At 38.8% G+C, this 25812-nt stretch overlaps 1 protein-coding gene across 4 annotated transcripts in view; it reads right to left on the reverse strand.

Moving 5' to 3' along the window:
• PDE7A (phosphodiesterase 7A) overlaps nt 1-25812 on the reverse strand; it is a 128185-nt gene that overhangs the window by 31656 nt on the left and 70717 nt on the right. For all 4 annotated transcript variants that reach the window (XR_012093695.1, XM_008000758.3, XM_073018127.1 and 1 more), the window contains one exon: nt 1569-1720. Coding sequence is in view for 3 of the 4 variants with exons in the window: in XM_008000758.3 (XP_007998949.2) it covers nt 1569-1720 (152 nt within the window). In the remaining variant the exon portion in view is untranslated. The remainder of the gene's footprint in view (nt 1-1568; nt 1721-25812) is intronic.

Genomic DNA, 25812 nt, shown 5'->3' on the forward strand with positions numbered 1-25812 from the left:
AATTTTTTTTTTTTTTTTTTTTTTTGCAGAGACAAGGTCTCATCATACTGCCCAGGCTGGTCTCAAACTCCTAGGCTCAAGTGATTCTCACAACTTGGCCTCCCAACGTGCTGGGATTACAGGCATGAGCCACTGCAGCCGGCCCAGGCGTTGTTTTCAATTCTCATTTTAGTGACGTAGAAACAAGCAAAAAATAACTAACTTGCTCAGCTATAAAGTGATAGAGCTGGGATCTTAAATTAGGTAGTCTGTTTCTAGAACGTAGGCATCTGACACTGATACCACACCATGCTTAAATTATTTGTTGTTCAGTTTTAAAAAAAACATTTCTAACTTATGGATATTTATTTATATTATCTAAATATGCTTATAAAATAATACAATTTACTACATTAACTTTTAGGATAATGTGTACCTCAGCCAAGCAAATAAATTCCACAAAGACCCTAAAAACCAAATATTTTTATACCATACATTCTTAACCTGAACATTCTGTGGACTTTTTCTAGAAAAAAACTTATATTTTATATCCGAAAGTTCACTGTTGTATACATTTATGAATACACTGACATGAGCAACACTAAGATACTACTAGTAGAAATCATTAATCACGACAGTACTAGTAACAACAAATGACATAGAGATATTCTCATTCTAAAAGGCAGAACTTGTAAACGTTTTAACATTTAAAGCAAGCATGAACACTTTCCACTGATTTCTTTTACTAAACAGGGAAGTAATTATTTTCACTTTCATGTAACTGTAAAGAAGACACCCCAGCTTTACCTACACAACTTAAAAACTTATCTACACAAACTCAAAAATCTGGCCTGTAAATATTAAGTTAAAGAATAACTTAAAATACATTGAACATTTAATACTATTTAAAATCCTCATTTGGTCAAAAACAAGCTCATTTAACCCTGATGTTCAGTAAGACATTTCTTTTTAAATTATATAAAAACATGAAGTAAATAATGCTCACAATCGACAAGTTTAATTATGATACATCTAAACCCTCAAAAATCTCTCTCCATGCAAGAGACTATGAAAACTTATTTGATTGGAAGTCACGAGACCTTTGTGAAAAGATGTTATTAATACACACACACACACACACAAAAGAAAGAGAGAGACGTAACTTCCCGTGCTAGGTTTACCTCTAACCAGCTGGGTGAGCGTAAACAAGTCCCTCGTGCTCTATTGGACTCAGTTTCCTTATTGATGGAATATGGACATGATGAGATCAGATAATCTCTAAGATTCTTCCCAGCATTACAATTCTGTGAGATCTTACAGTTTAATGTTCTATTGATCTCCTTGTTACGTAATGTTATAATAACAAATGAAAACACTGTCACTACTTTAGTTGTTTCAGAAATTTCCCTTGCTCTGTAATGTCTAATTATAAAACAAACAGCTGCTCTAAAGAAAAAAACCTGGAAAACGGGCTTAACTGCTTTTCACCGACAGACAAAAAGACTCTATAAATCATTACTGTATGGAGAATAAAGGGCTTCAGTAAACTTATCAAAAAATTAATGTTTTCTTACAAAAACTATACATACCTTGGCTTGTCCATTATAATCATCATCTAAAATGTTTAGAGAATTTGAAACCGTAGTACCACGAAAAAAGCGTGAAGATCTAAGATATCGCTGGAAACTTAGTAGCCTTCTGATATTCCTTGCAGAGACAGACACTTCAATTTCAGATTGAGCTGAAATAAAAAGAATAAAAGGTAAGTACAGCAAGTTATAATTATATACATGCTATCTTTGCAATACCACTTTTAGTTATGTACAAGTATTTTTAAAAATTCATTTAAATAATTATACCACATTTTCAGTAGAGAAGCGATACTTTATTTCTATTTTTTTTTTTAAAGTGAGTTCTCACTCTATTACATTTCTATTTTCAATGAAAGAACTAAGGATGAAGGTCAATGGCCAATTTTGACAGCATTTAGAAAGCCAATGAAGACCGGCGAGATTAATAATCAGGGTTTTTTTTTTTTTAACTTTAAAATGCTATCACCTCTTAACTCTTTTGCTTCAATACACCACATAAACATGGAACAAAAACAGGAAGAAAACCTAGTTTTAAACTACTAGAAAAGCCAGGTCCTATGTTACATATGAGATTTTAACAATTACAAAGTAAAACATTTCATATCCCAATGAGGTATCATTTCAAATATTTACTTAAGATAATCAAGAGGAAAAGGAGACAGAAGGGGGAGCAAAGTGGTTTATATCCTATAAGTGTTCTAAAGGATAGGGATAAAAATTATTTAAGATGATATGCTCTAGAAAAGATGCAGTTCTACATTAGAGACTGGAATGTTCTTTCAGTGAGTCTAATACAGCCATTTTTTCCCTCTAGTGTTAGAATAAACCAGAGTTCCTTGGATTGGGCACCAGATAAAATGACAGATCTGGGTTAAAATCTATCTTGCAGGGAATGTACGTTATCTTTAGACTCTAAAATCAAACCAAATTCAGTAAAATGTTAACAATATAAAATAGGAAAATCAAGACTGAGGATCAATAAATCATCTCTCTTAATTTAGAATCACCAGGTGAAATGGAAGGTAATCAAACATATTCTCTGTTGCATGTCCAGTCACTCACTCCTCTATTAACCTCTAGCCCTGGGTTTCCTTATCTGTGTAATGGCAGTAATATCTAATTTAAGGGGTGCTGGATTAAATGAGATTATATATATACAAGTCAGAGTCACAGCACGTGTTAAATGGTAGCCATGTCGAGGGTGGTAAAATTGATGCTGCTCCCATTGCTTGGAGGTATGCTACCAGGTAATTCTCAGAAATTCTGAATCTGCTCATCTTACTCTAAGTAAAAGCATTTCATGGCTCTTCATCATCTTAATATGAACTTCATTTCCTTAGCCTAGAAGAGAAGGCTTCATGTTCCAAGTCTGGCTCTTTGCAGACTTGACTCAGGTATCACCTACCCTGGGAAGCACATTTAGTACACTGCCCCTATCTTGAAGAGGCGGGAAGCACCCCCTCTGGCTTCCCAAAGCTCCCTGTGCATTCATCTATAATCGTACTTCTGACATTATAATTACTTTTTTTGTCTCCTTGAACAAATGATGACTTTCAGTACAGTCATGAACTATTTTTTTCCCTCTGTATTCCAAAGCCTAATAGTAATGCAAAGCATATAGTAGGTAATTGTAAAATATATTAAATAAATGCATACTATTTAAAAAATATCTGATGAGCTCTGAAGTTCCCATACACAAAAATAAACAAGAAGTAAAATAATGCACACTGTTGTGTGATTTACTTCTCCCATTTTTCACTCCAGTGAGTAAAATGCAAGTATCTAAAACAATTGTGAATCTTAAATTTCTGATCTTTACCAATATAACTTACTTTATAAAAAGGACTAGAACCAAAATAGTAAAAACTATTAATATCAAGTGATGATTATGTTTAAACTAGAATTAGTCTGTTTGAAGAAATTTAGGTAAATTTTCTGAAAGCAATGTTTCAAGTGCTTTGTAAAAAGAATTTCATTTAGTCGTCAACAACTTCAAAAGATAAATAGTATCCCCCACTTTACACATGAGAACACGGAGTCTACAAGAAATTAAATAACTTTCCTAAGGTCACATACCCAATATAGGGTGACACGTGGATTAAAAAACACAGATCTGTTTATAAAGCCTGTTTATTCACAAGGGTTTTTAAATTACAACTATACAGTATTATTTATTTACTGTTCATTACAAAATTCTGTGTACATCATTATTCAAAATAGTCTTTAGATGAAGGTATGGACAGAAAAAGAAACAGAAGGAAAAAAGCTAATGGAAAGGAATGTTAAGTATATAATGGACTCTTCTAATTTATTACTAGAAAAACATGGATCTGCAAGGGACAGAATGGCATCGCATGAATATGTGGGTAGCAGATAAGATCTAATTAATGTAACACTAGCACCACCATCTCTGTATTTGTAAAGCACGTTACAGTTTTACAAGAGTATGTTCACATCCACTATCCCATTTAGTAATCATTACCATCCTATGAAGAAGGCAAAGATTATCTTCTCCATTTTACAAATATAGCCTTAGAAACCAAGGTAAAAATGTAATACAATTAATGCATTAGAGCCAACACACTTAGAAAACTTTTAGAAAACGTTGCAGAAGAGTTGTACTGTATTTATTATGAAAAAGTAACCTACTTTTTGATGGGGTTGTTTTTTTCTTGTAAATTTGTTTGAGTTCTTTGTAGATTCTGGATATTAGCCGTTTATCAGATGAGTAGATCGCAAAAATTTTCTCCCATTCTGTAGGTTGCCTGTTCACTCTGATGGTAGTTTCTTTTGCTGTGCAGAAGCTCTTTAGTTTAATTAGATCCCATTTGTCAATTTTGGCTTGTGTTGCCATTGCTTTTGGGGTTTTAGTCATGAAGTCCTTGCCCATGCCTATGTCCTGAATGGTATTGCCTAGGTTTTCTTCAAGGGTTTTTATGGTTTTAGATCTAACATTTAAGTCTTTAATCCATCTTGAAATAATTTTTGTATAAGGTGTAAGGAAGGGATCCAGTTTCAGCATACGGCTAGCCAGTTTTCTCAGCACCATTTATTAAACAGGGAATCCTTTCCCCATTTCTTGTTTTTGTCACGTTTGTCAAAGATCAGATGGTTGTAGATGTATGGTATTATTTCTGAGGGCTCTGTTCTGTCCCATTGGTCTATATCTCTGTTTTGGTACCAGTACCGTGCTGTTTTGGTTACTGTAGCCTTGTAGTATAGTTTGAAGTCAGGTAGCGTGATGCCTCCAGCTTTGTTCTTTTAGCTTAGGATTGTCTTGGCAAAGTGGGCAAAGGATACGAACAGACACTTCTCAAAAGAAGACATTTATGCAGCCAACAGACACATGAAAAAAATGCTCATCATCACTGGCCATCAGAGAAATGCAAATCAAAACCACAATGAGATACCATCTCACACCAGTTAGAATGGCGATCATTAAAAAGTCAGGAAACAACAGGTGCTGGAGAGGATGTGGAGAAATAGGAACACTTTTACACCAGTGGGACTGTAAACTAGTTCAACCATTGTGGAAGACAGTGTGGAAATTCCTCAAGGATCTAGAACTAGAAATACCATTTGACCCAGCCATCCCATTACTGGGTATATACCCAAAGGATTATAAATCATGCTGCTATAAAGACACATGCACACGTATGTTTACTGTGGCACTATTCACAATAGCAAAGACTTGGAACCAACCCAAATGTCCATCCGTGATAGACTGGATTAAGAAAATGTGGCACATATACACCATGGAATACTATGCAGCCATAAAAAAGGATGAGTTCATGTCCTTTGTAGGGACATGGATGAAGCCGGAAACCATCATTCTCAGCAAACTATCGCAAGGACAGAAAACCAAACACCGCATGTTCTCACTCATAGGTGAGAATTGAACAATGAGAACACTTGGACACAGGAAGGGGACCGTCACACACCAGGGCCTGTCATGGGGTGGGCAGAGTGGGGAGGGATAGCATTAGGAGAAATACCTAATGTAAATGATGAGTTAATGGGTGCAGCACACCAACATGGCCCATGTATACATATGTAACAAAGCTGCACGTTGTGTACATGTACCCTAGAACTTAAAGTATAATAAAAAATAAATAAAAGAAAAAGTAACCTAAAGCAGAGTTCAAAGTCATGAGTGCCACTTCATGGGCATTCCCTTTGATTTATCTTAAATTACACAAAAAAGGTAACAATATTATTACTGGCAATTAAGATTGCTCTGTGTGTGTGTGTGTGTATTAGGATCACACTGTATGTATATATGTGTATTAGAACGTGTGTGTGCATGTGTGTGTGTGTGTGTGTGTGTGAATTTGAGAATCTATTTGCAAGGACAACTGCATAAGGTCCAAAACATGAATTAGCCTAATTTGAGGGGGAAACTCCAACAATTCAATCCACTGTGCTCTATCACCATGGTAGGATACATACTGTCAATGGTTAAGTCAATTGGTACTGTCTGGGAGCCAAGGCCCCATCCATGAAATCATAGTTGTATCCTCCCCTGCCTAACTCTTATTTCTGGGCAACTTCTGACAAGTCATAACCTTCTGGTATCTCATTTTCCTTAACTGAAAAAAAAAAAATCTGTTTCCTGTTTCACAGAGCCCTGAAGTTAAGATTCACTATCAAGAGTTCTATTTTGACCAAGTTAAGCTGCAAATGAGTATTGGATATTGACTCACATGAAAATGATCACTCATCATGGGAGCCCAATGCCTTCCAAGATTAATCTCATAAAGAAACCTACATAACAGGATAAGAAATGGACCTTCACTTAATGATCCAGAACCACCCTTATCAATTACTGATTATGTCACAGACAAGAAAGGACAGGGAGCCTGTCTAGATGAAATGGCAGATCATTCAAGGAAAAGTGTGTTCTTCACCTGCAGGGTCTGAGGGCCTCATATAGGAAGCCTACATGTAACAAGATTATATTCTGGAAAAAAATGAAAATCCCATGAGATTTTGCAGAGATGCCAACTAAAACTACCTCAAAGTTTTGTCTAAGATTTAATAGAGGACCAGAACTTTCGGGAGATGTCTGGTTTGACTGTTTTCATTAATCTAATCTTTGAATATGTAATGCATTCACACTTCAAAAACAAGAAAATAACAGTGAACGATTCAACCCTCTACGTGTCCCCCATACAACCACTCGCAAGCCCTACCCCAAAATGGTAACTTTTATCTTAAAGTTTCTATTGTATCCTGCCTGAGGTTTTTTATTTTTTATTTTTTTTGAGACGGAGTTTCATTTTTATTGCCCAGGCTAGAGTGCAATGGCGCGATCTCAGCTCACTGCAACCTCTGCCTCCCAGGTTCAAGCAATTCTGCCTCAGCCTCTCAGGCAGCTGGGATTATAGGCATGGGCCACCATGCCCAGCTAATTTTGTATTTTTAGTAGAGACTGGGTTTGTCCATGTTGGTCAGGCTGGTCTCGAACTCTCGACCTCAGCTGATCTGTCCTCCTTGGCCTCCCAAAGTGCTGGGATTACAGGCATGAACCACTGTGCCCAGCCCTTCCTTTTAAAAAATTAAATATATAGAAACATATATTATTTGTATACTTATTTTACATAAATGGTAGCATAGTTTACAACCTGTTCTGCATCTTGCTTTTTAATTTATTGTGGACCACTCTCCCTGTCAGTGCACAGACACTTTCCCCGTTCTTTTATAAGGCTGTATTCTATAATACTGATGAATTATAATCTATTTAACCAGTCTTCTACTGAAGGGCACTGCTAGAGTTTTACAGTTTGCAAGAATACCTTTGTTTAGTTAAATATGCTTATATTTCTACTACTTGATTTTTCAGCTTGAGATACCATCCTTTAATTTTCAGTTATTGCACATGAGGAAGTCACTCTATAAGTCAGCTTCTTTCCCCTATCCTCTTCCAGTATTGTTAGTTACCAGAGCACATTTTTTTTCCTTTCACTCTAATCTCTTTCATTCTAGGCTTAGCTGTAGAAATTGGATATAGTCAATAATGTGAGTCCTTTTATCTTAATTTCCCCAGTTATCTATTTGCTTGTGTTCATCCTATACTAGCAGTGCTCATGAAAACAAAATTATCTACAGCAATATATTTCACTCGTAATATATTATTGAATGTTCAATTTTTTTTTTCAGTAGTCTTTTGTCTTTCTTGGTTCTCCTTTTCCTTTCTTGAATTTCTTTGAAGGTATTGGTTCATTATCTCTAGCACTGAAACTTGCAAAATCTGAGGCAAACCTGTTACCTTCTCCCTTATAAGTGACTAGGTATTTTTGTATGGCCGCCCACAGAATTCTTTCTTTCTCTTTAAAGGCCAATTACTTTACTAAGATATATCTCATTGTTAACTATTTTGGGTCATTTTTGCCTGGTATGTTCTTTCAATATGCAAATTTAAATCTTCTGTTATTTCTGGAAAGTTTTCTTGACTTATATCTCTAAATATCTACTCTGTTCCACTATTTTAGCTTTTTAAAATCAGAGACTCTAAACTGCTTATATTGAAACACCTTTATCTGTTTTCTATCTCACTTTCTCTCCAATTCTTTTTAACTATTTGCTTTTCTCATTTCTATCCACTATATCCATTATTGTATTCAGTATAAATTCTATCTTGTCACCTTCCAAATCTGTCTTCCTTTCCGTGATATATTTAAATTTTACTTCTACTATTTTCTGATTCTGAAAGTACATGTTTAATGCAACTCAACTCCTTTTGTTGTCTTATCATCTCTTCACTGAGTTCTTAAATTTGTGCTTTATAGTAAAGCTATTGTTTCATTTAATTTTTTGAGTGGTAGGAAATTTAGTCACAATTTTCATTAGTTCTATGGCAGCACTTTTCCATTAAGTGCTCTCCAGTCATTAAATTCTGCTGCTCTCTTCCTCTGTTTTACTTAAATTATCTTCTGTGCCAGTTTCCTTTTTTAAAAGTCATTATTGAATGAGCTAAATTTTCCTGGACCAATTCTTTGTACCAAGTTCTTAATGGGGATAAAAGGGAGGTCTTGGAAGAGAGCAGAGGAAATCCATCTGAGCTCTACTCCCCAAATGGTTCTCTCCTTCTCTGCCAGAGATAGACTGCTTCTTAGGATCATGCCTCTGCTATTTCTCTAAGCCATACTGGGCCCAAAGAGACTGCACTGGACCCTGTTTAACCCAGATCCTAGACCAAATGTGGAAAGTGAAATATTTAGCTTTGTACTTCAGGGTGAGCTCCCCACCCTCACCCACCCCTAAGCTTTAAAAAAGAAAAATTAAGACTTCTTTGTGTCCTAATATATGGTCTATTCAATGTGCCCTTGAGAAGAATTTGTGCTCTGCTGTTGAGTGCTGTGTCTGTTACCTCTAACTGGATTATAGTGTTGCTCGGGTGCTCGATTTCCTTATTACTCTTCTATCTGATTGTCCTATCCATTATTGAAAGTGGGGTATTCAGGTCCTCATTATTGTAGAATTGTCTCTCTCTCAAATTCTGTCAAATTTTGCTTCATATATTGTGGATATTCATTGTTAGATATATGTATGTGTTTATAATTATTATATCTTCCTGCAGGATTGAAACTTTTATCAATATACAATGTCCTTTATCTCATAACCTTTTTTTCAAAACTTAAAGTGTATACTGTCTGCCAATAATAATATAGTCACCCCAGATCTCTTTTGGTTATTACCTGCATGGTATATTATATTAGGGTTCTCTAGATTACTTCTGTCCCTCTAAAGGGGAGTTTATTAAGTATTAATTCACATGATCACAAGGTCCCACAATAGGGCGTCTGCAAACTGAGAAGCAAGGAAAGCAAGTCTGAGTCCCAAAACTGAAGAACTTGGGAATCTGATGTTTGAGGGCGGGAAGCATCCAGCGCAGGAGAAAGATGTGGGCTGGGAGGCTAGGCCAGTCTAGTCTTTCCATGTTTTTCTGCTCGTTTTATATTGTAGCCGCACTGGCAGCTGATTAGATGGTGCCCCCCTCAGATTGAGGGTGGGTCTGCCTTTCCCAGCCCACTGACTCGAATGTTAACCTCTTTTGGTAACACCCTCACAGACACACCCAGGATCAATACTTTGCATCCTTCAATCCAATCAAGTTGACACTCAGTATTAACCATCACATATCTCCTTTCCCATTCTTTTACTTTCAGCCTCTTTGTGTCCTTATATTTAAAGTGAAGTGAATCTCTTTAATACAGCATACAATCTTTTCCCCCGCCAATCTGCTCATCTCTGCCTTTAAAGAGAAAAATTTAGCTGGGTGTGGTGGTGCATGCCTGCAGTCCAAGAGGCAGAAGTTGCAGTGAGCTGAGATTCCATCACTGCACTCCAGCCTGGGCAACAGTGAGACCCTGTTTCTCAATGAATAAATAAATAAAAATAAAATAGAGAAAAATGTAATCCACTGACATTTAATGCAGTTTCAATAAAGAAGGATCTACTTCTGCCATTTTGTTATACATTGTCTTCTTTTTTTTTTTTTGAGACAGAGTCTCACCCTGTTGCCCAGGGTGAAGTACAATGGTGTAATCTCGGCTCACTGCAATCTCTGCCTCCTGGGTTCAAACCATTCTCCTGCCTCAGGCTCCTGAGTAGCTGGGATTACAGATGCCCACCACCATGCCCAGCTAATTTTTGTATTTTTAGTAGAGATAGGGTTTCACCATGTAGACTAGGCTGGTCTCGAACTCCTGACCTCGTGATCCACCCACCTCGCCCTCTCAAAGTGCTGGGATTACAGACATGAGCCACCATGCCTGGCCACTATTTGTCTTCTATATGCCTTGTTTTTTGTTCCTTAATTCTTCCATTAGGCCAGGTGTGGTGGCTCACACCTGTAATCCCAGCACTTTGGGAGGCTGAGGCGGGTGGATCACAAGGTCAAGAAGGTGTGAAACCCCGTCTCTACTAAAAATACAAAAATTAGCTGGGCGTGGTGGTGGGCGCCTGTAGTCCCAGCTACTCGGGAGGCTGAGGCAGGAGAATCACTTGAACCCGGGAGGCAGAGGTTGCAGTGAGCCGAGATCGTGCCACTGCACTCCAGCCTGGCAACAGAACGATACTCCATCTCAAAAAAACAAACAAACAAAAACCAACTTCCATTATTACCTGTTTGTTTGTTTGTTTATTTATTTATTTGAGACAGAATCTTGCTCTGTTGCCCAGGTTAGAGTGCAGTGGTGTGGTCTCGGCTCACTCAACCTCTGCCTCCCAGATTCAAGTGATTCTCCGGCCTCAGCCTCCCGAGTAGCTGGGACTGACTACAGGTGCATGCCACCACACCTGGCTAATTTTTATATCTTTAGTAGAGATGGGTTTTCGCCATGTTGGCCCGGCTGGTCTTGAACTTCTGAACTCAGGTGATCCACCTGCCTCAGCCTCCCAAAGTGCTGGGATTACAGGTGTGAGCCACCATGCCTGGCACATTATTGGCTTTTTAAAATTTAGTTGATTGTGTGTGTGTGTGTGTGTGTGTGTGTGTGCATCATTTTGATTCCCTTCTTTCCTGTTTTGTGTATTTTTAAATTTTCTTTGTGGTTACTCTGGGGATTACAATTAACACCTTAAACTTATAAAGACCTAGTATGAATAATACCAATTTAATCTCAATAGTATACAAACACTGCTCCTATGCATCTCCAATCCTCCCCCTTTCTATTGTTATTTCCACAAGTTACATCTTTATATGTGTGTACCCATTACCACAGACATAATTATTGTTATATGTATTTGCCTTTTAAATCATATAGGAAGTAAAAGAGATGTTATAAACCAAAAATACAATACTGGTTTACGTATTTACCTGTGTAGTTACCATTACCAGTGTTCTTTATTTCCTCTTATGGCTTTGGGTAACTGTTAATACCCTTTTATGTCATCATAAAGAACTCCATTTAGCATTTCTTATTCTCTTTGAAATGGAGATCTCACCATGTCACCTAGGCTGGCCTTGAACTCCTGAGGTCAAGAGATCTTTCCCTAGCTTCCTGAGTAGCTAGAATTATAGGCATGTGCCACTGTGCTGAATCTACCATTTTTTTGTAGGACAGGTCTACTGGTAATGAACTCCCCCCAACTTTTCTTTGTCTGGAAATAAGTTAAACTCCCCTTCATTCTTCAAGAATAATTTTGCCAAATATAGAATTCGTGGTTGACAGTTTTTGTTGTTTTCAGGATTGACAATATGTTATTTTACTCCCTTCTGGCCTCCAAGGTTCTTAATGAGAAATCAGTGATTAATCTTATTGAGAATCCCTTGTACAAGACCGTTGCTTCTCTCTTGCTGATTTCAAAATTCTTACTCTTTTGGTTTCAACAATTTGACTATAGTGTGTCTCAGTGTGGATTTCTGAGTTTGTCCTGATTGGAATTTACTGAGCTTCTTGGATGTGCATATTCATGTCTTCATCAGATTTGGGAAGTTTATTTCTTCAAATTTTTTTTCTGCCCCTTTTATCTTTCTGGGATTCCGGTGATTCACGTATTGGTACACTTGATGGTGCCACCAGTCTCTCAGGCTCCGTTCATGTCTTTTTTTTTCTTTCTACTCCTCAGAATGGACAGTTTGAATTGTCTTCCCTTCAAGTTTGCTGATCCTTACACTTCTCCCTGCTCAAAGGTTTCAACAGCAGATTTTTCCTTTCAGTTATTCTACTTTTCAATTTTAGGATTTCTGTTTGGTTCCTTTTTACAATTTCTTTCTCTTTACTGAGATTCTCGTTTTGTTCATACATTGTTTTCCTTATTTATTTTTAGTTATTTGTCGATGTTTTCTTTCAGTTCAGTAAACATTTAAGATAGTTCATTTAACATCTTTGACTAGTAATTCCAATGTGTGGGCTTCCTTCGGGGTGGTTTATATCAAATTCTTTTGTTTCTGTGGGCTATATTTTCCTGTATGTTTTGTATTTTTCTGTTGGAAACTGAACATTCCAAGTGTTACACTGGGGAAGCTCTGGAAACTTAATTATTTTACTACTCCAGGATTGTTTATTTTTAAAACTTTGCTGGCTTATGATAAAGGATATTTCAAGGAAACAGATAAAGAGATGTATAGGGCAAGGTATGGGGGAAGGGGTGCAGAACTTCCATGCCCTCCCTAGGCGCACCACTCTCCAGGAACCTGCAGGTATTCAGCTATGTGGAAGCTCCCTGAACGCAGTACTCTTGGGTTTTTATGGAAGCTTCATAATGTTAGCATTCCTTCCCCCAGGGTATAGGGCAAGACTCTCTCTGGGGAAGGTCTTAGGACCCACAATCAGAAAAGTGGGGAAACATTAGAGTCCTACCTTGGGGCAGGTGAAAGGAGGGCAGGAGAAGGTCAGAGAAATTGTATTTCCTGAGGCCTGACACACTCAACATTACAACAAAAGACTGTAACAAGGGCTATGGAAGTTATGAGCCAGGAATTGTGGGCAAAAATATATAATATTGCAGGCCATCCCCTGGTTTTCAAACACAGATCCTTTACATCAAAAGAATATACACAATTATTAATAACTAGTCCAGTCCATCACAGTGCATGACTGTCTCCCAGGGTGAGGCCACACAGGTTTGTAGGCTTTTTTTTAGATCTTGTCAGGTTCCAAAAGTAGCAGTAGTTTGGCAAACATACAGCATTATCCTTTCAGGCACCTGGAATAGCTGAGCTGAGATAATGTTATCTCTTGTTCCAAGACTTTGTTTTGTTGTTGTTGTTGTTTTGTTCAGACTGAGTCTTGCCCTGTTGCCCAGGCTGAAATGCAGTGGCACAATCTGGGCTCACTGCAACCTCCGCTTCCCAGGTCCAAGCGATTCTTCTGCCTCAGCCTCCCGAGTAGCTGGACCACAGGTGCGTGTCACCACGCCCGGCTAACTTCTGCATTTTTAGTAGAGATGGGGTTTCACCATATTGGCCAGGCTGATGTCAATCTTCTGACCTCATGATCCGACCCCCTCCGCCTCCCAAAGTGCTGGGATTACAGGCATGAGCCACTGCATATGGTGAACTCCAAGACCTTTAATGTAATATTTGATCTCCCTCAATTTATAACCCATTTATTCATTTATTTACCCTCAGTTATTAGTCCCCCTTTTTTCCACTTGTCATTTATTTTTACTCAAATGTTTCCACATTTGGAAGGAGCATTAAGTTCGGTCTCTGTGCTAGTCCAGATTGCTGGTTTTCATATTAGTCTAGCAAGTGCCTTTCCCTCTGTCCATTCCCATTCATAAAGGGTAAGGTTACAAAGATTCTGAACGAGTGAACCATTTTTACCACTAGGCAGTAATAGGTGTGTTCATTCTCAGCCCCAATTTTGCCAGATGGGGTGAAGGCACAACCCACCCCCCTCAGGCCCTCAGGAATTCTGGCATAAGGCTTAAAAACACAGTTATATTTTCTTGCTTAGAAATAATCCTTGCTTCCAGCACTTGTAGTCCTAGGACTACTGTATCAGGTAAGGGGAAAAATGTTTTTAGGTGATTTGGGGAAGAAAAAAAAAAAAAAAACATAGTTGTTATACCAGTGTACTTCTCCCTTGGCAATAATTCATAGTCATTTCAGCATCCTCCCCAACCCCTCTTCACCAGATCAACCAGAAAAACAGACAAAAATCTTGTGGGGACACTCCTTTAGTCCCACTCATGCTGAATGTGAGCACACACTCAGGATGGTGAGAAAGCCAGCCCTTCGTGCTTTCATCTCCCTTTCTTATGGACAGTGTTTCAATTGCCAGTTCTACTTATCTTTCAAACTGTACTCTGAGGAGGTTATCTGTCTGCCCAGTGCTGGCCATTATGGGCTGTACAGTATGTTCCTCGGTCTGACAACAGTTGGCCATCCAAATCCATGCAGTACCTTCTGTTCTAGCTCTTTAATGGCACTCTTAAGCATTTGCATCTTCCACAGGTAAGCAAAGCCCACTCCAGAATCAGGTCTATCCCGCGTGTAGCCCCCCAGGGCTACCAGCATCAGTCTCACTTGCCAGCTATGTTCAGGGCGTTCCTACCATGGAATCTGTCCCATAGCCATAGGCAGTCTCTGTCTCTCTTGAGGAGAAACAGAACTGTTCTTACCGTCATTATGTGTCTGAGAGGGGGCAAAAGGAACATGTCTTGATTCAGTCCATCTCTACACTGCTGCAGTGCCCCCAGATCCACTTGTTCCATGGACCTGAGGGAGGCACTTGCTTGCATTTTACGTCTTTTCCAAATTATTTTTGCCTTTGTTTGTCTGTTTGCCTTTTTCTATTCCTTGTATGTAATCACTGAAGTTTCTGTTCCATTATTTCTGCAGTTAGCCAGTAATCTGGCACAGATTTCCTTAAGTGTCTGGCTCCAAAATGGGGGTGAGGAGGTCGGGAGAGTACTATCTCCTTAAATCTCCTGATAGATGCCACTGGGGGAAACCCCTGAGGCCAAGAGGGCCAAATCTTGGGAAAACATCTGCATCAGTCCCTTAGGGATCCACCAGAATGACTAGAACACCAAGGTCCCCACTGCCCACCCTGGCTTCAGCCAGATACTGCAGGCATATGGGCCATATCCGCACAGGCCACAGGGTGAGGAATGCGGGATGGTTACTGGTTCACCCAAGCTGTCCTGCCAAAGCACAGTGGCCACTCCCTTCAACAAGTACTCGCTTGGTGGCTCTAAGTGTCCAATCAGGGCCAGAGTGCTGAAATAGTTGATTCTGGTCATTTTTTTCTACTTGGGTAGTTGTTTCAGTGGAGAGATAAACCCCTGGAGGTTCTTACTCTGTCATTTTGAACGACATTCACCCCTTTCTTTTAAAGGGTGTTTTTCCTAAAGGTCCTTTCTGGGATGAGACATCCCAAACCCTCTTTTGCTCAGCCTAGGTTTGAGAATGGGGAAAGGTTGCACGTGAGAGCTTAACTGTCTAGAAACAACCATTGTTAACACCCTGGTACTCTAGATTTTTTTTTTTTTAAGAATTATTTTCTATACATATATATACATATAATTTTTCTTTCATCTAAGAAAGTTAACACTATTTTTTTCACATAAGAATTTATTAGTTGGGCACAGTGGCTCACGCCTATAATCCTAGCACTTTGGGAGCCCTAGGCAGGCGGATCACTTGAGGTCAGGAGTTCGAGACTAGCCTGGCTAATATGGTGAAATTCCGTCTGTACTAAAAATGCAAAAATTATCTGGGCGTCGTGGTGGGCGCCTGTAATACCAGCTACTCGGGAGGTTGAAGCAGGAGAATCATTTGAACCTGGGAAGTAGAGGTTGCAGTGAGCCATGATCGTGCCACTGTACTCCAGCCTGGGCAACAGAGTGAGATTCCTCAAAACAAAACTAAACAAAACAAAAATTTATCTATTATCTTTTCATGTCAATAAATATACTTATATGTGACATCACTTTTACTAGCCATGCATTAGTCTAATGTATGAAATTATCATCCTTTACTTAATCTTTTTGCTGTAAAACTGTTTCAAACTTTTATTTTGCTTACAAACAATTCTGCAATAAAGATCCTTATAACTACATTTTTGTACACAACCTAATAGATTCCCTTAGAATAAATCTTCAGAAGTAGAACAAGGAATAGGAGTGCACTTCAATAGTGTCTAAAACCCTTGCCAAACTGGAGACTAAGTTCTAAAAGAAAATTAGAGAGATTTCCAGAACTGTCCTAGAATCGCTTCCAAAATATGATCTAAGAAAAGGGATCAGGAACTATAAATCAAGGATAAAACATAATGAGATCACTTTAAGACTGTTGGAAATTTTTAGTTTCTTCATGTTTACTCCCCGCCCCCATACCCCTCTCATCACACAGACACTGTTTTCCTAAAGTAATTACATTTAAAATTCTTACTTTGGAAAAGCCTATAGACTCCTATTACGGGGAAAGGAAGAAGGGTAGTGCTGGGAAGGCTGCACCTAGATGTTCTGTCAGTGGGTTGGCGAAACCTGAGTGAAAAAAGCAAATAGAGGCCACCACAGACAGGAAAGGATATCAAGCTGAATAATGAACATCATTTAGGAATACAGGAGAGAGGATACATGAGGAACTGGGAACAAGAGTGACTATGAGAATTTAACCGGTACTTTCATCTGAACAATTACTAAAAAGCTCACCCTCTGGCTTTATTACACAAAATCTGACCCTCTTACCAATATTCCTTTTCTTTGAGACGGAGTCTCGGTCTGTGGCCTAGGCTAGAGTGCGGTGGTGCAATCTCAGTTCATCACAACCTCCGCCTCCCAGGTCCTGGTTCAAGCAATTCTCCTGCCTCAGCCTCCCGAGCAGCTGGGATTACAGGCATGTACCACCACGCCCAGCTAATTTTTGTAGTTTTAGTAGAGATGGGGTTTCACCATGTTGGTCAGGCTGCTCTTGAACTCCTGACCTTGTGATCCGCCCACCTTGGCCTCCCGAAGTGCTAGGATTACAGGCATGAGCCACCGCGCCTGGCCCTCTTACCAATATTCTCATGAGCTCACTCCGTAACATGAGACAAATTATTTATTTCACAGCATAATACACAATAGATTAAACTTGCCTTTATTAACGCTCCGCTTCCATCAAGCCTGTACTATTTATTTTAAGTCCCAGGCTTGTGCTAGTTTACATGGTTACCTACATTCCAATCCAGCTTAGAAAGCCAACAGGGCTCAGTGAATTAATCAAGTTACTATTAAAGAGCAGTTGGCTTTGCTGGCTCTTTTCTAAAATATCACATTACCTCACTATGTGACCATGAACAAACTACCAGCCTCCACCAAAACTAAATGAACACTGTGACTTACTGATCACAGATATTACTTCCAGTTATCATTCTTAGCTTCTCTAAGCCAAATCACAAAAAGTGGGACAGCAGACGAATGTAAATGACATGGTTTTCTCTTGCTTTTCCTTCCTCAAATTAGAAAGTAGACAGGAAATACAAGCCCCAGGTCAAGGAAACAAAAGGACTGGAGAACCAACACAACCGGAGCAGTATTACTCCTAACTTTTCCACAGATTCTTTTCTATCACCCAAATCTTATGTTTTCCCACAACCAATGTCACAAAAGAGGCCTTTAACAGAAAAGCCTCTGGCTCTTGAGACCCGACCACTACTTGTTTTAACAGTCCACGAGAGGGAGCCCTGCAGCCACAGTATCTGCCACCTTAACAATCACGTAGATACCAATCATCAATTACCCATGGAGATTATAGTTTAAATTTTTTTTTAAATTCAGTCCTATAAGGTTTTAACTCTAATCTAGGGCAAGGTCATGTTGAATGGCGCTGCTATTAAAACAAACCTGAAGACGTTCTATATTCTAACCTTCTCTTTCTCTTGATTTCCTTCAAAAAGAACAAGAGGTATCTAAAAGCCGATTGTTAACATCGGGTAATTACATTTATCCTACATCTACAGGACACATTTTCTTAGAAAAAATTTTACATTTAGCGTAAACGAATGGATGGGGGAAAATTAGCTAGGTGTCTGCAGCAATGGTCATTAGTAGAGCGGCATGTGCTGACACGGAGAGGCACAGCAGCAAAGTACGTGAGAACACAGGGGCCTAGGAATTTAGTCGCATCTGAGTTTGAATCCCAATTCTGCCACTTTTACTAGTTTTGTGATATTAAGTTAGTTAAGGTCTCTAATCCTCAGTTTCTTCATCTGTAAAATAGGCCCCACAAGACTGTTATAAAGATTAAATGAGATAATATATGCAGTATGTCTTTGCACATTTTTGGCAAAGAAAAAGCCTTAAAATTAATAGACATGGTCATAATTATGAACATCAAATATTTTTAAATACTTCATACCTTTTTTTTAAACAAATCCAGACTTATTTTTCATGACAGTATAACTTCATCCTGAAAACGAATGTGCTAGAGAAATAATTGGAAACATTTAAAATACTTCAAAATATGAATACAGTCTCATTACCATAAAACAAATATATAGGCCAGGTATGGTGGCTCACACCTATAATCCCAGCACTTTGGGAGGCCGAGGTGGGAGGACTGCTTGAGTCCAGGAGTTCGAGACCAGCCTGGGCAACATAGTGAGACTTCATCTCTTTATATTTATATAAAAAAATATGTGTGTGTGTGTGTGCATGTGTGTGTGTGTGTATAAAATGAATATACAGCTTCAACTTCAGTATGAACCAAAGAAATAAACTAGCCACTTGTAACCTAAAAATTAGATCAATGTTGTATGTATAACCAATATTCCCTCCCAAAAGAATTGTTTAAGGGATGGAATATTTGTTATACATATAACATTGATCTAATCTTTAGATTATGCAGAATTCAATGTTCACTTTGAAAAAATTTAATAAAATAGGGGATATGGGAGATATAAAACCCTATAAAAAGGTTACTCAGCCAGGTATGGTGGCTCATGCCTGTAATCTCAGCACTTTGGGAGGCTGCGGCGGGCGGATCACCCGAGGTCGGGAGTTCAAGACCAGCCTGGCCAACATGGACAAACCCTCTCTGTACTAAAAATACAAAATTAGCCAGGCGTGGCGGTGCAGTTCTGTAATCCCAGCTACTTGGGAGGCTGAGGCAGGAGAATCACTTGAACCCAGGAGGTGACGGTTGCGGTAAGCTGAGATGGTGCCATTGCACTACAGCCTGGGCAACAAGAGTGAACTCCGTCTCAAAAAAAAAAAAAAAAAAAAAGATTGATTACTCTTATTGTTATGGATTAGGCATATTTTTACTCTTCAGAGCTGGGATATGGGATATGCTGGATCCCTCTTATGCTGAGACTCAGATGCTGAACATAGCATAGCTCCTCAGTCATTAAATTCTTAATTCCCTTATTAAAGTAAGCTGAGAAAGAAAGACGAAAAAGAAAGTACACAGTCTTAATGCAGTTCCTTCAAAACTTATCATACAAAATAAAGCCTTAAGCTGAATTTCCAATTTTACCAACTTGCCAAAGCACAAGTAAATTAAACTACCGTTAAACTGTATTAAGATTAAGGTCCAATACATATCGGTCAATTCCCTAATTTATGCTATCGAGTTAGGGAAGATATTTAGGAGACAGAACATTCTGTTCCTTCAACTTTAGGGCAAACAAGAAACAAAGATTAGTGGTTCTTAAATGTAGGTACTTCTGAATCACCTGGAAACTATGTAAAAGTTTTAAAAAGCTACACAAACATGGGGCAGAATCCTCTGTTTCCTAATGCAATTCAGTACAGCAGTGCTAATCTCTACAAGCACCACTTTGTAAGGGATTATAATAGAAAGGACAAAGGAGCATGGATGATAGAAAAGACAGGAAAAAGGGACATGGGATTATTGTTTCCTGGGATATCGCCATGAACTATTAAAGAAATGTTGGCTTTGAAACAACCTGATATGACTTCCAACAAAAATGAACGATTGGGAAGAAACTAAAATTTAATAGACACACCAGACAAATAAGACCTTAGTCTACAATACCACAGCTACAAGCACAGGCTGGCAAACTCGAGTGTGAATGAGAGACTAAATTACAAATGATGGATAGCTGCTTTTGCAGACCAAAAAGATAATGGTTGGAAAAAAGTATGCTTGTGAATAGGAAACTAATGATCATGTAGTACAGTATGAAAGTTAGATAAGAGAAAAATACTATAATGAACAAAACTGCACGGCTGAGGGAAATGCTGAGCAAACTATTTGTACGCCTAAAGGGGAAAAGCACTAAAAGCTTCCAAATATAACAGAATCTACCCTTGTATGGGAGTTACCAGATACTAAAGACTGAGATAAACTAAGACAATATAATCAGTACGATGTCAGCTTTTAAGAAACATGTTCTTTCATGTCATAATACAACTAAGTACGAAACTAATACAGTCTTATCAGAAAAACAGGAAACAACTCCAAATCAAATATACATGAGGAACTAAGGGAAATTTCGAGAAAATTCTGTATGCTTTCATACAGTCACTGTAATAAAGACAAGGAGACACATGACTCAACAGAAGGAAAGCAACGAGGCTGAACTTGGTTAACAGTTAATACAGATTATATGAAGAGAATTACAAACAGGCCCGTGTAAAATCTAACTGTAAGAGATACACAGCCATAGTCAATCCAATGCAATAAAAATATACTCAGTCTCTACTATCAGCCAGAAGCTGCCAGAGACCAGAAATAGAAAGATGAATAAAACCAAAAGCGTAAAGTGAAGAGCTTATAGGCTACAATGTAAATATCCTGAAAGGTCCCTCAGCTGCCTTAGCATGGGATGAAGTAAACTGTTAAAATGAATACAGAGCTCAAGATAATGGGCAAAACATACTTACATGGACTGAACATTACTGTGTCCCAAGAGCAAAAAGAAAATGGAAAAAACTGCATTTATGTGGACATGAGAAACACTGTAAAGAAACATATTCCTTGTATTACATCTTGTCAGATGTTGGCAGAGACACTAGGCCCTCCAGTCTGGATGACGTCAATGAGCTTTGGCAAATTCCATGAAGAGAACTGTCAAGCTGACAACTTCCATTACTATTTAATAATCATGCCAGAATCTTTCAAAAGAACACATCAGACTAGAAATTCTAATGGGCATGCAGAATGGGATTATAATAATTATTTTATGTTTAAAGATATTAGTATCTCTTATAAGTTAAAAATAATGTGTAACTAAAGCATGATTTGTTAAGTTTAGAGACAAATTTAGAGCAGACAAGAGATGAATTTTTTTTCTTTTTTTTTTTTTTTTTTTGAGATGGAGTCTCATGCTGTTGCCCAGGCGGGAGTGCAGTGGCACTATCTCGACTTAGTGCAACCTCCGCCTCGGGTTCACGCCATTCTCCTGCCTCAGCCTCCTGCATAGCTGGGATTACAGGCACCCGCCACCACGCCCGGCTAATTTTTGTATTTTTAGTAGAGACGGGGTTTTACCTATGTTGGCCAGGCTGGTCTCGAATGCCTTCTCAGGTGATCCACTCGCCTTGGCCTCCCAAAGTGCTGGGATTACAGGTGTGAGCCACCATGCCAGCCAAGATGAATTTTTGACAAAAAAATCAACATGGAATTTACTTCATGTCCACTTAATTTAGGACTCAAAATATTTTATTTCAAGAGACCAAGTATATGGCTAATTGAACAGAGGAAAATCTTTGCAGGAATATTTGAGACTCTTACTTTAGCCGACTGAAGTTACTTATTCGAAAGAGGGAACCTAAACGAGGAGTCTCCTGGTTATCTTTATGGAGCTGAGTGAAAACAGAAACTTGAGAAAGCCTAGTAAGGAGAGGCTGCCACAGTAAACAATGATGCTTAGGAGCAATGGAGCCTAGGTTAGAGAGACAAGCTCCGGGCATCTTTCAGTGTAAACCACTCTACGGTCAGCCCAGCACTGACATCAGTCTCTTCCTCTCTCCCATGCATCACCCTCTCTCTATTTTCCCCTCTCTCCTCTTCCTCCATTGTCTTTTCCTCCCAATTTGTTGGGGCTACCCATTGCTCATTGTTATTAGGTGCCTCAAACTTAAATTTTCCCAGCATCAGTCAGGAGACCAACTAGGTTAACATTAGCTGAATGAAAGGGTATCAAGAATCAGTTAATTAAATGCAGGAGGACCACAAATCTGTACCTTAATGTGTGTAATACTTAGATATAGGGCAGGTCTGAGGATTAGGAATCTTTTAAAAATGGGATGAGAGTTGAGGAAGTTTCTCAATGGTTCTTGGAAAAGTATTAATGCCAACATTTTCAGTTTAAATATTTGTCAGAAATTACTCTGTCCATTCAAAACAACAACACCTGGACCACTACATCCAACCAAATCTTGTTTTTTAAAAAAGGTATATATTAAATGCATCATACACTTAAAAGAGTTAGCTCTTTTATTTGTGGCTAATCTTGTAGCCCTCAACACCAACACAGGATTGCATGCACAGCTTTGTGGGACAGACACAGGGCAAAGAGGTTAAACATGAAGCATGAACCTTAGATTTTTGTTACGTAAATAAATCATCAATGACCAGCATAGTATGAATGTTTATGGATTAGTTGTGATACGTTTCCAACTGCATGACCAGAGACTGTGCTTTCTGTTGTATACGCAACGACAGTCCTTCTTTCAGGTTGAATAAAAGTTTTTAACTAATGGGAGTGTAGTATTATGGTATATATATTGGTTTGCATCCACAGTCCAAGGCTAACTCCTATATCCCTTGTTTCAGTCTTTTGTTAAAATGTTGGGTGTGTTAAGGCTAAGGAAACAATCTCTCCGATCTTCTCCTATCCTCCTTTCACCTATTTCAGTCTTCCCTGGCCTTTCTGACTGTGAGAGTCTTAAGAATCTCCCCAGAGAGGGTCTTGCCCCATACCCTGGGGGAATATGGGGGAAGGAATGCTGACCTCATAAAGCTTTCGTAAAAAACCAAGAGGACTAGGTTTTGGTTGCTTCCACATAGCTTAACATGTGGAGTTTCTTGGAGGGTGGTGGCCCAGGGAAGGTGTGGAAGTTCCGCACCCCTTCCCCCATACCTCACCCTACACATCTCTTCATGTGGATCCTTTGCAATATTCTTGATAATAAACTGGTAAATATAAGTGTTTCCCTGAATTCTGTGAGCTGCTCCAGCAAATTAATCCAACCCAAAAAGAGGGTCCTGGGAACTGCAAGCTGAAGCTGGTCGATCAGAAGTTCCAGAGGCTGGGACTTGTGACTGGTGTCTAGGTTTGGGGGGCTGGGAGGCAGGTTTAGGAACTGAGCCCTTAACCTGTGAGATCTGACACGACCTCCAGGTAGATAGTGTTGAAACTGAATTAGAGGACACCCAGTTGGTGTCCACCGCTTGGTATGTTGGGAGAAACGCCTCCACACATTTGCTCACAAAAGTCTTCTGTGTTGATGACAACCGTGGTGGTGTAAGAGCAGAGGGAAAACACAGTTTCAGGGTTTTTCCTACACAGTGAGCATCTACAAATTTAAACAGTATCTTTAATGAGCTAAAATATTCCCAATCTCTTAACACAAGCCACTAGTATAATTCTGATATGGTTTGGCTGTGCCCCCACCCAAATCTCATCTTGAATCGTAACACCCAATATTCCCACGTGTCATGGGAGGGACCTCGTAGGAAGTAGTTGAATCATGGGGGTGATAATTCTCACGATAGTGAATATGTTTCAGGAGATCTGATTGTTTTAAAAAGGGGAGCTTCCCTGCACAAGTTCTCTTGCTTTGTCTGCTGCCATGTGAGATGTGCCTTTCACCTTTGGCCATAATTGTGAGGCCTCCCCAGTCAGGTGGAGCTATAAGTCTAATAAACCTCTTCTTTTGTAGACTGCCCAATCTCGGAGTGTCTTCATCAGCAGCGTAAAAACAGACTAATACAAATTCTTACTGATACGTGTATTCTCTTTTAATCACAAAATAGAACATTTCCTAGAGAAGAAAATACTATTTCAAGACAATACTCCAAGAATGTTTCTAGTCATCCTAAAGTAATATTAACAATGACTTCTTTATGTAAAAAAATCCCTTTCTCAAACTCATAAACTATGTGAATATGTATGATAAATATTACCTTCTGTGCTACAATAATAGATAATAAAATATATAATCAATAATAATACAAAAAGGTCAAGAATGCATCAGAAAACTTCTTTAGTGACAGATGCTATCTGAGGAGTTTTTTTATGAAGAGCCCACTAAAAGTAAGAGACACGGCCAGGCGAGGTGGCTCATACCTGTAATCCCAGCACTTTGGGAGGCTGAGGTGGGCAGATCACTTGAGGTCAGGAGTTCAAGACCAGACTGGCCAACACAGTGAAACCCTGTTTCTACTAAAAATACAAAAATTAGCCAGGCGTGGTGGCAGGCACCTGTAATCCCAGCTACTTGGGAGGCTGAGACATGAGAATTGCTTGAACCAGGGAGTCGGTGGTTGCAGTGTGCCGAGATTGCGCCACTGCACTCCAGCCTGGGTGACAGAGCGAGACTCAGTCTCAAATAAAAGTAACAGATGCATGCACATATTTTTTTCAAAAAAACTGTTAAGAAAGTCTCTGCATGATACAGCCATCTCAGAAATGACTTAAAAATTATAGAATTTATTGATTAAATCAGAATCGTTGCAACAAAGCTGCCAAACTAACCATGAGAGCATATTTGTACCAGATCTTTGAGAAACACTTCTTGGCTAGAAGAATTCATAATCATCAAAATCCCTCTATCTTGTGTAACCATATATAAAAGTAAGTTTCAAAATGTCTTCCCAAAGTTTGAACTCTCTCGTTTCTTTATAAATAACCACAGAACTGGCCTAATTTCAATTAATTAACAAATATGTGATCTGGACTGGGTGCAGTAGCTCATACCCATAATCCCAGCACTTTGGGAGGCTGAGGCAGGCAGATCACATGAGGTCAGGAGTTCGAGACCAGCCTGGCCAACAGAGTGAAACATCATCTCTACTAAAAATACAAAAATTAGCCAGGCGTAATGGCAGGTGCCTGTAATCCCAGCTACTTGGGAGGCTGAGGTAGGAGAATCTCTTAAACCCAGAAGATGGAGGCTGCAGTGAGCCAAGATTGAGTCACTGCACTCCAGCCTCGGCGACTGATTGAGACTTCGTCTCAAAAAAAAAAAAAAAAAAAAAAAGAAGAAAGAAGGAAATATCCTTAAAGTAGGGATAATGGTTAGGTAGGAGAATAGCAAAACAGCCTCAGACAGTGGTGATAAAGGACTGGTTCAAGGAGAACAAGAGATAAGGAGGCAGAAAAGAAATGAATAGAATAGGCTATGTTAGCATACAAAAACGCAAAGGATTTAATGAGACTGAATTTAAGCAATGAAAGAACAGAAAGAGACAACAATTTTACAACAGGGAAATTAACAGTGAGTTTAGGGTAAAAGTAAAGAGGTACAAAAAGTAAGTGGGTTGAGGAGCTGTAAGCAGAGAACATTCTAGCTTTAATGCATTTAATACACATATCCAGAATTTTGCAATCAGAACACCTAGAAACTATTTTTATTTCGGCACGTGTATAAATTTTTGTATCATTAGGGAAAATACTCTTATTTTTAATTCTATACAAGGTAAAGGGCACATTATAGTCTTTCAAAGTTTCAGTACCTCTGAAGGTTTAAACAGATCCTGCAAGGTTGCTTTAGTGTTTGTACCTTTGCCAAGTCCAAGATTATAGGAGGTGAATGGGTTTGTGGCATAAATCACAGGTATCCTAATCCAAGGAACTTCACAGGGAAGAAGAGGGGTAAAAAAGAACAA

The sequence above is a fragment of the Chlorocebus sabaeus genome, chromosome 8 (genome assembly GCF_047675955.1).
Source record: "Chlorocebus sabaeus isolate Y175 chromosome 8, mChlSab1.0.hap1, whole genome shotgun sequence".
NCBI lineage: Eukaryota > Metazoa > Chordata > Mammalia > Primates > Cercopithecidae > Chlorocebus > Chlorocebus sabaeus.